The sequence below is a fragment of the Bacillus rossius genome, chromosome 2, assembly GCF_032445375.1.
Source record: "Bacillus rossius redtenbacheri isolate Brsri chromosome 2, Brsri_v3, whole genome shotgun sequence".
Taxonomy (NCBI): Eukaryota; Metazoa; Arthropoda; class Insecta; order Phasmatodea; family Bacillidae; genus Bacillus; species Bacillus rossius.
Genome location: NC_086331.1, coordinates 10,739,496 through 10,752,609, shown reverse-complemented (window position 1 = coordinate 10,752,609; position 13,114 = coordinate 10,739,496). Strand labels below are relative to the sequence as shown.

At 39.7% G+C, this 13,114-nt stretch overlaps 1 protein-coding gene across 4 annotated transcripts in view; it reads left to right on the top strand.

Moving 5' to 3' along the window:
• The window catches only part of LOC134529091 (polyamine-transporting ATPase 13A3), a 145,867-nt gene that overhangs the window by 48,310 nt on the left and 84,443 nt on the right, over positions 1–13,114 (top strand). For all 4 annotated transcript variants that reach the window (XM_063362814.1, XM_063362813.1, XM_063362815.1 and 1 more), the window contains one exon: positions 6,727–6,883. In XM_063362814.1, coding sequence (XP_063218884.1) covers positions 6,727–6,883 — 157 coding nt within the window. The remainder of the gene's footprint in view (positions 1–6,726; positions 6,884–13,114) is intronic.

The following is a 13,114-nucleotide window of genomic DNA, read 5'->3' as shown; positions in this document are numbered from 1 at the left end:
TCAGGATTGGTAGGGTAAAAAATTATGTGTAATTAAACAAAGAGATCTTCTTGAACTATTGATTAAGTAATCCATGTGGAGTTGAAAATAAAATTTTGAGTCAAAAAGTATGTCCAAATCTTTTAAGGAAGATGCTTTATGGATTATAGTATTGTCTAGTTTATAATCAAAATACATGGGGAAATATTTCCTAGTAAAGGATATAATTTTGGTTTTTTCCTTGTTGAGAGATATTAAATTAAGATTACACCAATTATAGATTGCATTAATGTCTGATTGAAGTAAAAGACAGTTCTACAAATTTTGAAATCATCCGAATACAGTACTCCAGATGAATAGGACAAAACATGAGAGATATCATCAGTAAATATATTAAAGAGTAGAAGTGACAAGGTACCACCTTGAAGTACACCTGAACTGGCTAAAAAAACTAAGAATTACAGTTATTAATGGAAACATAACTTCTGTTTTTGAGATAGCGTGTAAACAAGTTCATAAAATTATCGCAGAGTCCAAAATTTGGTGATTTTATAACTAGTATATCATGACTAACAGAATCTTAAGCTTTTGCCAAATCAAAATAGCAGGCATCAACCTGGTCCCTATTATTAACTGCATTGAAGATAGGAATAAAAAAAGGTGGTAAGATTGGTGGCAGTGGACATGCCAGGTTCATTGTGATGTAATTTTATTTTTCTAAGGGAAATTAATAATTTTGAATATATTTTTTTATAAATATTGGGAAAAACCATTAAGAAAAGAGATGGATGGATAGTTGGACACATTAAATTTAGACCCACTTTTATAATTGCAAATAACCGTAGCTAATTTCCAATTGTTAGGAAAAACTTAAGTTTTTAAGCTCATGTTGAATAAATATTTTAGAAGAGGAACCAGTAAGTGGGACCAACCTTCAAGAATAAAGTTAGGAATCCCATCAGGACCAAATGGCAAGGACGAATTTAGGGATTTTATTCCTCAAAGTACTAAACTTTCGGAAATGTCAGGAACTGTGATAGTGTCCTAACAGATCTTTGGGAGAAGGATTTGGACTTATAATTAGGGGACACATAAACACTAGAAAAATAATCTGCAAAAATATTAGATAGTACCACAGGAGCACTAGATACAACTCCATTGACTTAGAGTGCACAATGTTCATAAAAATAATTTTTAAATATGTACTTTAACATAATGCCATATCTTTTTAGGATTGGTCTTGATGTTATTATTAATACCTGTGGTCCAATTAATTTTTTCACGCTTAAAAGTAAGTTCTAGAGCTGCTTGTGATAGAGAGAAAACAAAGAATTGTAATACATATTTATATTTTGTTTGTAAAGTTTATGATAATGTTTCTTAGATTTTAAAGCATGTATTAACTCTTTATAAAACCAACAAGGGTATTTGGAGTCCTTTTTCATGGTTACAAGAATAAAGACATTCAAATTACAGTAAAACCTTTTTGTTGCGACCCCATTTATTGCGACCACCTCTCTATTACAACCCGATTTCGAGGAACCGTGAAAAAATTGCCGAAAATCCGAAGAAAATCGGACAGAAAATAAGTTTCTTGTGGTGAGTAGCGTGTTACTGCGTTTCTCTTGCAGAGTGCTGTACTGCCGTAGGCAGCGCATATCTAAAAATAGATACCACTTCCTGTTGACCGCTGTCAGCGCTTGACAACTCCCATTCCACGTCCCTTTGCCGGCAGGGTGCAGATAAAGGTTTTTGTGGCAACGTGTTTACGTTTAGCTTTTTGCGAGTGTCTAGTGTGGTACGCAGTTAAGGCAAAGAAAGCTACCTGCTGGATTTCTCTTGATTTTGATTACTATCGGTTGACAATACACAGCGACCGACTGGATGCACGCCCGCCTCGACTTGTTTTAGCTGCCGCAGCAATGTTTATTTTGACAGCTCAAGCAATTATCTTTTCCCGTGGGTTGATAGAAAAAGGTCGCTTCACCCAGCATAAACAAAAAAAGGCTACGCCACTTATTGCCCACGCAGGAAACACACTGGCTGCCGTCTGTCTCCCTCGCATTTATCTTTCTTCTAACATTCCACGTCTCACCTCTCGCGCGAGCAATAACGAAGCGACCACGCGTTGGGCCGTTTTATGCTTTGTTTGGTGACAGCAGCTTGATTTTATTCGGTATATTCCTTTTCATAGGACCCTTGCTATTAAAATACATTTATATAAGTTTGAAAGCTTGTAAATTCCTTGCCAGAGATGACTGAACTCGAACTTGGTGTGAAAAGTGACATATTTTGACCCCTCCCTCGTCGCTTTAGTACCCCATTCATAATAGCCTAATTTTACAGGAGGAGGGAGGATGAAATGAGCATTTTCTCACTGAAGGTTTTTCAAAGGAAGCGAAGTTGGGGTGTTATAAGGGAGGACACTAGATGGTTTGTGTGACTGGGAGGGATGAGCTAGCCTTGAAGAATGTTTAACGAGAGGGGAGGAGGGAGGGGTTAGCTTATGCGTCATGAAGCCGCTGCCGCCAGCCAGCCGGGCGAGCTTCGTGTGCGCCCACTCGCGTTGCAGAACCTACAGCTGCCGTATTTTTAAAGGAAATGTCCCATTTTTTTTTGTTATTCTTACATGAAGATTATTGGAAGTATTAAAGCCGACACAAAAACACGCTGTGTGTTAAAATTAACAGATTTTAATGATCTTTCATTATTTTTTTCTCCTGATTTTCACATTTTGGTCAAAATGTCCAATTTTTTGAAGGTTCCCGAGAATGTATTCGTAAAATCACTGCTTCATTAAATCCGGGGTTCGTGACATCGGGGTTCTAGTGTATTTAACTACGGAAAGCAGAAAACGTACGTGTAAACTAACACATATTTTCTATAGAGGTGGCCTGTAGGGCGACGGACTTGTCATGAAGGTTGAAGTGGGTTTAAGGCAAAGCCGTCTAGCATTGTGAGTGACAGCATCCTGCCATTGTATGGCTGGTTTCTTAGTGAGTAGCGGTTGGGGAGGGGGGGGGGGTGTTTGAAATTAACTGAAAATTTCAGAAAACATCTATTACAACCCTATTCCTGGGAACCGTGAGGGGTCGTTTCAGAGAGGTTTGACTGTATTGCATATACAGGAAGTAAGTTGTTGTACTAAATCATTGGGATCAGAAGTTTTGTAAAAATTAGACCAATTACAATTTTTTATGCCATTATAAAGGTCAAGGAAATCACCATTTTTGAAGTCCTTAAAGGTAACCGAAGAAGTTATTTTGCAATGTAAAGTATCCATAAATAATTTTGTTATTAAGGTCGGATGATATGTATCTTCTTTGACAAGTGGATCTTCTGCTTGAAATACAGTGCATTGAGATAAGTTACTAAAGCAAAGATCTAAAAGGTTTTTAGAATCAAAAATTGTATTATACTGCTGTAGACCAAGACTGGATAAGTTACACAAGTGATGTGGCATTGGGAGGCATTGATATGGTAACTAATTGTAGACGAAACACGCAGCTTTACCATTTTGTGCGCAGTGGAATTAAAAATTCATGTGGGAAAAAAAAATGCTACTCTGATTCTAAGACTGCACGACTTTCAATGATGCCCTGATTCATTGCACCAATACTTAATTCTTTGCATCAATACTTCAAAACTACACAAATCAAACTGCATTACATTGAAGGGTGTGTGTTTATATAACACTCCTTAAAAGCAAGATGATCTGCTCTAGAGGCTTACTTTCTCCGAGTTTGTTTCAGGACATGACGGCCCAATAGAGCTCTTTCTTTCCAAATATTTTATTTAACAGCCAGTCCAACAGTAAAAAATCCAATCTTAATTATGATTGTCATAGAAAAACTGAAGTTGCATCCCTACAATGACAGTTTAATTTGTAGAATGTATTGTTTCCCTTAATTATAATAAAAAAATACGGTATTGTTAGTGATTACATACTGTGTGTCTGTTAAGCCTAAATAAGAAACATCACAAAAGTGTCATGCCTCCTACGTACTAAGATGTTAGGCATACGGGTCGACTATGCGGCCAATGAATTTTTTCATATATTTTTAATACTTTTATTTTTAATTTGCATCATAAAAATGTGATTCAAATTTTTATATATGTAGTTTAAATTCATTAAGATGTATCATTAAGATTTTAAATAGTTTTTAACACTAAAAAAATATTTAAAAAATTTTGTTGGTACAGTAACTAATGAGTATTTAAATACAACATGAATGATGTGAAAGTGATCTAGTGTAGAAGTGTGTTGTTTGTATGCTTAGATGTAGGCCTTGTTTACTAAAAGAACACTGCAGGAGAGGTGATGTGGTTGGCAGATGGGGGAGTGTGTGCGGGGCAGAAGGACGTTCCAACTGGACCCTGCTGTCAGGCCGCAGCGTAGCTCCTCTTAGTATTTTTATCACCAGCAATAATAATATTATTCACGCTGATAACCACAATGAATGTGCGTATAATGAATACATAAATTTATCGTATATTCTTTTGATCTCTTTTTAGTCTGATTTTGTTTTTAGTAGTAGCTTTTTTTATCTTTCACGTTAGCTTTTGTTTATAATGTTACAGTTAACAGTGGCCTACTGTTCTAATATCGGCATCAGTCATCACACTTAACAGTACAGAATTTTTTTGTGATTTATATGCTGTTTACTTTTTTGTCTGTGATAGTTTTGTATATTATAGCTCTAACCTGTTCTGAACTTTTTCTGTGTATCTGATACAATGAAAAAAAAAATACACACCTGCTTTTATACCTGCAGGCTAATTGGTGGGTTGGAGAAATCTACAGAGAAAATTGTTATTTTGTGCATTGCAATTTATGTGATATTTGATAAAAACTACTGCACATTTAGATATACTCTAGGAATTTTGATTTCTTAGTTATCACTATTTTGTAACTCTCTATAGAACAAATTCCAATGTGTGAAAGTCATGTTACAAGTCACATGCTAGTACAGGATGTCCATAAAAGAATGTGCCAGTTTAAATGGTATATGATAAGAGTTTAATTTAGATTATTTACAACAAATCAACATCAAATTGAAGTTAAACTAACCTAGTTTTTGAAGCGAAAATTCTTTGCTGAGGGGGCTACAAATTTTGAGCGTTAAGAAAATTCCGATCGCATGAGGGGAATAGTTAGGTTTGTGGTGGGGGAGAGTGCGTAAGTGGCGACGCCACTCCAACGCTTGCACTAGCAGTAGAATTGTAAGATGGCTAAGGAGGGGGATAGGCAACATCATGCTAGCTGTAACGGCTGAAAGGGGAGACGGCAGGGGAGAGGTAGAAATGACACTGCAGTGATACTGCAGAATTCTTGTAACACTGCCTGTGTTTGTCTACTCCTCAGTTTTCGTAACGGCTAGTGATGACACTACCATATTTCTTTTGTTTTATTTAAAGTATCTACAGTTTATTCATTTGTGTGGAAAAGAGTTATTGATTTGTGCGATTAACTTTATAAGTATTATTCATTTTTATGTGAATAGTGTGATTAAAAATGTAAAAAAAAACACACATAGACTAAAGAGGTTAGCTTAATAAGTGTAATTTATTTTTGGTATGTGAACACTGTAATTTGAAATGTCAAAAGGACATATAGACTTATGAAATGGATTTTATGGATGTAATTTATGTTCAATTGTAGTGTTTTTTTGTTCTTTAATTTTATTCAGCTTGAGATCATTATTCAACTTCATGCCTAAAAATAATAAAAAGGCAGAAACAGATAAGAGGTATTATCAAAGGGAACGTGAAAGAACATGAAATTGATTCTGGGACTGGCAAAGAAGTTTGGGTCGCTCATTAGTTATGTTCTGTGATGGAGTTATACACGACTGTGGAGATGTTCTTTCGTCTTCCAAATGGACAGATCGGCATGCAAAATGAATGCTTTGAATGTTAGTGTATTTTTGATGCTTGCTTAAAGTGAATGGTATAGACTTACTTTTGCAAGAAATAGTCTTGTGGCTTAAGAAGTACTTAAAACTCTAAGTCATTATTATTGATGCCGTCATGAACTAATTCATTGTTCACGAGTCTTTCAGCTCTGAAGGAAACCTTTTTAAATATTTCTAATTTTTATTAATCTTAGGCCTTGTTGCTGATACGTGTAGGTTAAATTTATACACGCAACGACAGTTACATGTGTAATATGGATTTAAATGACTTTCATTGCATTGGGTTATTATTGCCTTTTGTCGTAATTTTTTTTTTGTATTTACCTTGATTGTAAATTTAAAAATTTATATGAGCTAGTATGTGCCTAACATTTTATATCATAAATATGGTTTTAATCAACCTAGCTCACCAGGTTTTTTCTATAATTTTTATGGCATATTTGTCCTGCAGCACTTTGTAATTTTTACCTGTAGTAGCCCAAGTTCAATACATGCTGGTGATATTATTTGTGAATCAGTTTGCTTCACAGTAATGAAATGTTGGTCTATCAATATTTTAAGTCTTTCCTCAGATGCCTTACATAGATGACGTTTATTTCATTCTGCGAATATTTTGGTTTTGCAACCGCGACTGCCGCTTCTGACTCGGGTCGACATTAGAGCGCCCTTTAACGCCTCAATACTTATAAATTTTACATGTGGCATTCTTTTATGGACATAACTGTATGTGAAGTGTTTCGGTACTCCTTCGCGTACCGGTATGCCCAATGAGTGATGAGATATTGCGATCAAAGTTAGCATTGTTGAAGAGACATGGTAATTTGTTTTCCAGAATACAGATCCATACGGATGTTCAAGTGCAAGAAACTCTGCTATGTATGGAATGAAGAGCATTGTCAGTTCCTGAGACTGGCTGGTTTGGATAAGGAAGTGACCACCAGTGCTCTTCACCAGCAGACTGGTCTCTCATTCAAAGAACACTCTTTAAGGTAACTTTTCTGTGAATATAACGATTATATGTTTCAATATTTCAATATAACTGCAAGTTTTAGTGGTAGAATTTATCTCTTTAAAGATATATATTACTGCTGTTTCAGCTATAACTATTTATTTAGTTTTAAATAGTGGCTATTAGATTTCCACATATTTTATTTAGCATGACTTACTATTAAGATGTTGTCTATTTGTATACAAATTATGTCAATTAGGATTCTTTTACTTAATCTGTGTTCATAAGGGTAGTTTCATAAGTTATTTTGCTGCTAAAATTTTGTGTTTTTATCCATGATTATATTGAATTAATGGTATAAATATGGTTGATTGTTAATAAATGATCTTATCAAATCAGCAAATGTTTATTTTATAGTTTAAAGATTTTAAAAGACAATTTATATTTCAACTCACCATGAACATGATATATGTAATGTGGTGTACAGTTTTGAATTAACTGTTCGTAGCTAACCTTTGTCGTAACATTATTTATTTTTGAGATTCCATTCAGAAATCTATAAAAAAAAATCATTTTTCCAGAACCCTGAAAATCTAATTTCTAGGATTATGGAAAAATAATTTTTTTTAAATATCTCTGATTATCGGTAAACTGTTTATTTTTTTTTAGATTATAATGGCTACATACACAAGGCTAATTCAGAACTTTATACTATGTAAATACAAGCGCTCAGTTCACACTACAGATAAAATATAAATAGGCCATTTAAGATTTTAAAATTGTTAAATAAACACCAATTCAATTTATAACATGGGTAGAAACACAAAATTATAGAACCAAAATAATTTTTAAACAACCCCTTTTGTGGTAATTTTATACCAATGTGCTCTTTAAATAACAGTCTCAAGATAGTGAGTCACTAAAAGAATACATGCATTGTCTGAATGATACAACTTCATTGTCAATGATGTTAATTTTTAAGTATGCTATTGAAGCATACAGTGAATTTACGACATCTAGTCTGTGCCAGTCATGGATAATACGGTAGAATGTGGTCAAAATAATAAATCCTTTCTGTTAGGGGTACAGAAAAATAGCAAAGATTAGTCATACAAGAAAAGATTACAAAAATTCCCATGGTACAAGACTTTTAACAATTTTTAAATGTTTTGATTCAAGCAACATGACTTCTCAGAAATACTCGGCTCTTGAGTTAAAGTATTTCAAGCACTAGCTTACATTTATGGAAAATTCAATCATTTACAATTTACAAGTGATAACAAGGTATTTTTATTTTATTTTATTTATTTCAAGTTGTAACATGCCTACCAAGACCTGAAAAGCCATACACATTTTAACTGTATATCGCCCCCTTTTTTTTTTTAAATATTGGTATGATAATAGCTTGTTTACATAATATTCCAGAACATAATTTTTTGTAAAAAAAAAAAAAAAAAGAGTTAAAATAGGTGCTAAAATCTCCTTGCAGCCCTTAAATAATTTTTATGTACCCGTTACACGCACTGTGTGTGCATTATGTGATACATTGGTTACACAGGTTATCTGACGAGCTGTCCGCCATGATGCCAGCTGCTGACTAACGAGCCATAGACAACACAACACTCTCAGTCTTACCAACCGAGCTGACAGTACATAACAAACCTTTCCTTTCAAATGATTTTTCCCCTAAGCACTTTTACATATTGGTTATACACAATGGAGAACGTAGTCACTCAAGTTTATTGGTGTTTTCTTAACTCGTGTGGATCGCTCCCTCACCCTTGTTGGCAAGTTACTCAGCTCCTGGGGCTGTCCCTGGGTCTCCTTCAGTGAGAACTCCAAGGTTCCAGCAAGCTCCTCAGATGTTTGCTGGCCTGGACGAACATGATCGACTGCAGCTGCCGAACCGCAGTCACTAGGAAACCCCAAAAATGGTAGCTCGGAGTCCCCCAACACTAGGGAACCGGCCGCTCGCTGGAGGGGCATCTCGCTGCCACTCATCCTCGTACCAGATGATCCTGGTTGTGTCGCTGTACTGCTTGGAGGCCTCGGGGGTTGCTGCTGAAGCTCTGGTCTCCCACGATGGACAGCTTGCTGGAGCGATTCTTCTTGCTCTCGAGGCCCCGTCCCAGATGCTCCTCCCACCGGTAACCTCGAGCTCCCCTGGAGTCGTGTAGCGATCTTGTGTCGCACCATCTGATCGACATGTCTCCGTGCCATGTGACCTCCAGCCTGCACTTGGTATGTAACTGGACCCTCCCTACGTGCCACCACTCCAAGGACCCACTTGGGACCGGCTCCGTAGTTGCGTATTAACACTGGGTCCTTTTCACTAAACTGTCTCATTTTAACATTGCACCCGTCCTCCACTAACCCTTTTCCCGCACCTGACAGCGACCACGGATGCAGCTTGTCGAAAACCGTCCGCAGCTTCCGACCCATCAAGAGTTCGGCAGGCGTCTTCTGTGTGACCGTACTGGGAGTTGTGCGCAATCTCGTATTCCAGTCACCTGTTTTCAACTTCTTCAACTTTTCCTTGACAGTTTGCACCATTCGCTCGGCTTGCCCATTACTGGCCGGATGGTACGGGGGCGTATACTTGTAGATTACTCCATTCTTCTCTAGAATGGTCTTCATTTCACTTAAAGCAAAGGCAGTCCCATTATCAGACACCACAATGTCCGTAATACCATGGTTACTAAACATACTCCTCAGCTCCTGAACCACTACAGCCAATGACATTGACGGCACCATCCGTACCTCTGGCCATTTTGAAAAGGCATCGATGACAACCAGAAATGTCTTCCCTTGAAAGAGGCCCGCAAAATCAAAATGCAGACAGGACCATGGTCTCTGGGGTGTGCTCCATGGCACCTGCGTCTTCGCTGGTGCCCTGCGTTCGGCCTGACATATCTGGCAATGGCTGACAATCTCCTCAATGTCTTCGTCCAGTTTTGGCCACCAGATGTAGCTTCGAGTTATGGCCTTTGAGCGCACCTCTCCATCATGTGCTGCATGTAACATTCCTAGTAGGCTATTTCGCAGCTGCTGCGGAACTACCACCTGAGTTCCCCACAGCACACAATCACGGTAGACTGACAGTTCTAACCGGCGGTTCCAGTAGGGTCGAACCTCCTCACTTGGTAGTTCTTGTGGCCATCCATGCAACACAAAATGCTTCACCCTCTTCAACACTCGATCCTCGCTCACGCATCGTGCCATGGCCTGGGCGTCCAAGGGGGTGTCCGGCATTGCTTCAAACATCAGGATATCTGCCACTGCCGGGACTTCCCTTGGTGATGTCGGCTGTGGCAACCTGCTCAAGGAGTCTGCATGTCCAATCCGAACCCCTGGCTTATGCATGACGGTGTAGTCATACATGCCCAGCAACAGACTCCACCGTAACATGCGAGGTGACAGTGTGTCCGGGGTTAGGCGTTTGGGATCCAAAAGTCGTGATAATGGCTTGTGGTCCGTCACCACTGTAAATGATCTGCCTGCCAAATATCACCGCGAGGGCTTCCCTGTTGATCTGGGCCTAGTTCCGCTCACATTTTTGCAGTGTGCGCGACCCAAACGCCACCGGTCTCTCCTCACCATCATCCATGACATGTGCCAACACTGCACCCAGGCCATACTCTGAGGCGTCGCATGTTAGCACCAGAGGTCTTGTGTCATAATGGACCAGCACACAGTCTGTTTGTAGCAATTCCTTGGCCTTGGTAAATGCAGCTGCATGCTGTGTCTCACATTCCCAGACAGCGTTTCCATCAAGCAGTCGGTGTAGTGGCTCCAACACACTAGCTTTATCTCTCAAGATCCACTCATAGAAATAAAGCAAGCCCAAAAAAGACTGCAGGTCTTTCTTGTTTTGGAGCACTGGTACCCTACGGATTGCTTCCACTTTGTTGTGTGTAGGATGTATCCCTTCCGCATCTATCCTATAACCTAGAAAATTCACCACTGCGGATGCAAAAACACTCTTGGACTTCTTCAACCGTAACCCAGCCTTGTCTATCCTCGCCACTACTTCTGTTACACGTGTCCAGTGCTCTTCTTCATTTGGGCCCGCTACTAACACATCGTCCAGTAGCACTAACACCCTTGTACTCCTGCTAAGATTGTTTCCATGAGCCTTTGAAACACGGCAGGGCCACTGCTCACTCCAAACTGTAATTGGCCGACCTTAAAAAGTCCCTTGATGGTATTGACAGTCAACAAATCTGCCGTTCCCTCGTCGACTCCAACCTGCATGTAGGCATCCTCCAAGTCCAGTTTCGTGAAATATTTCCCCCCTGCCAGCGATGCCAGAGCTTCGTTGATGGTCGGCAACGGATAACACTCTGTCTTACATGCTGGATTAATTGTGCCCTTGTAGTCAGCAAATATGCGAATTGACCCATCCGATTTCATAATAGGCACGACAGGTGTCGCCCACGATGAATATGGCACTGCCACATAAGCTCCTCGCATCACCAGCTTGTCGATTGCATCCCCTACCTTGTCCTTATTGCAAACGGCACTGGTCTGCATTTCCTAAATACTGGTGTGGCTCCCTCTTTAAGTGCGAGGGATACTGGTGGACCCTTATACTGTCTTAAACAACTGCTGTCAAATACCTTTGGATACTTGGCTACCAGTTCCTCCACTCATCGGCTCTTCTGCACAACACTCGGTTCCTCGCAACTCTGTACTACGAAAACGCCCTCCACAGAAATCCCAAGAGGCTCCAACCAGTTCCTCCCCATCAAACTTGGCCCTTTCCCAGCCGCCACTAACGCAGGAAGTGGTACCGCCTCACTTCCCCTTGTTTTTACCAATACCGTTTTAACTCCCTTAACCTGCAACTGTTCCTGGGACCACGTACGCAATGCGATGTTGAAAAGCTTGCGCCTGTATCTATTTCCATGCAGTGTTTGTTGCCATCCAACCAAACGTCCATGACAAAAGGTGCCTTACTTTTCAACGCTCGCAGGTTATTCAATCTGTACATTGCTTCCTTCTGTTCTCCCTCTTGCTCCCTTACTGTATCTGACAACATGTGAGTTTGTCCAGAGTTAGACTTATTCCCTGCATTTCCCTGTCGAGTCCCACCAGTAGGCCTACCTTGTTTTTGTTTCGTAATACAGGCTTTCTCTATGTGGCCCTGTGTGGAACAAAACCGGCACACAGTTTTCACATGCCGACACTCTTCCGCAAAATGATTCCCTGTCCATCGCCAACACTGTTGTTTCCGTTTGTTCTCCTGTGGGTCCATCTTTGTTTACGTATTCCCGTGTCCATGTTTACCTGAATACCGTCCGGACGTCTGCCGGTATGGCTTCTGCCTGCCACCGCATGCACCGGATGATCGTCAACATGCGTTGGACTTATCTCGTCACCTTTTCCATGTAAGTCCAATATGTTCTTCCCTGTTGCCTCAGCCGCCATAGCCATATTCACTGCCTCATTGAAGCTCAGTGGATCCTTAGACAGCAACACGTGCTGAACCGATCTATCCCGCACACCACACACCAGTCTGTCTCTCAACATTCTCTCCAAATTGGGGAAGTTACAATGCGTGCTCAATCGCCGGAGTTCCGCCAGATAGACTGCTATCGTTTCATCCGCTAGCTGGTCACGTTTTAAAAATTTTTATGTCTCCACAATCTCGCTGGGTTTCGGTTAGAAATGTGCGGAAAGCTTGCTGAATACCTCGGTGATGGGTATTTTATCGGTAGCCTGTGGAGCTAACAACGATGAAACTAAGTTGTAGAGTTCCGCCCCGTAGACAGTGAAAAATACAGCACATTTTGCTTCATCGTTTTCAATTTTATTGGCTATAAAATAAAACTGCATCCTTTCGCGGGAACTTTTCCACGTGTCCCGACCCGGCACAAACTCTCCCATAACCCCAATCACCACCATCATCACCCGCACACCACTCCACGCGCACGAACCGTTCTGTAATTCCTCGTCGCCACTTTTATGTACCCGTTACACGCACTGTGTGTGTATTACGCGATACATTGGTTACACAGGTTATCTGACGAGCTGACTGCCATGATGCCAGCTGCTGACTAACAAGCCATAGACAACACAACACTCTCAGCCTTACCAACCGAGCTGACAGTACATAACATTAATAAAATTGGGAATGCAGTCTACTCTTGTCAATTTTGTTGGATTTAGACATTTAACTGCCCAAAGAATGTGACTGATGTTAATGGTAGGTTTGTTTCATATTTGTGTATCTGTGGTTGCAACTGCATATCATTAGCTGATAATAAAC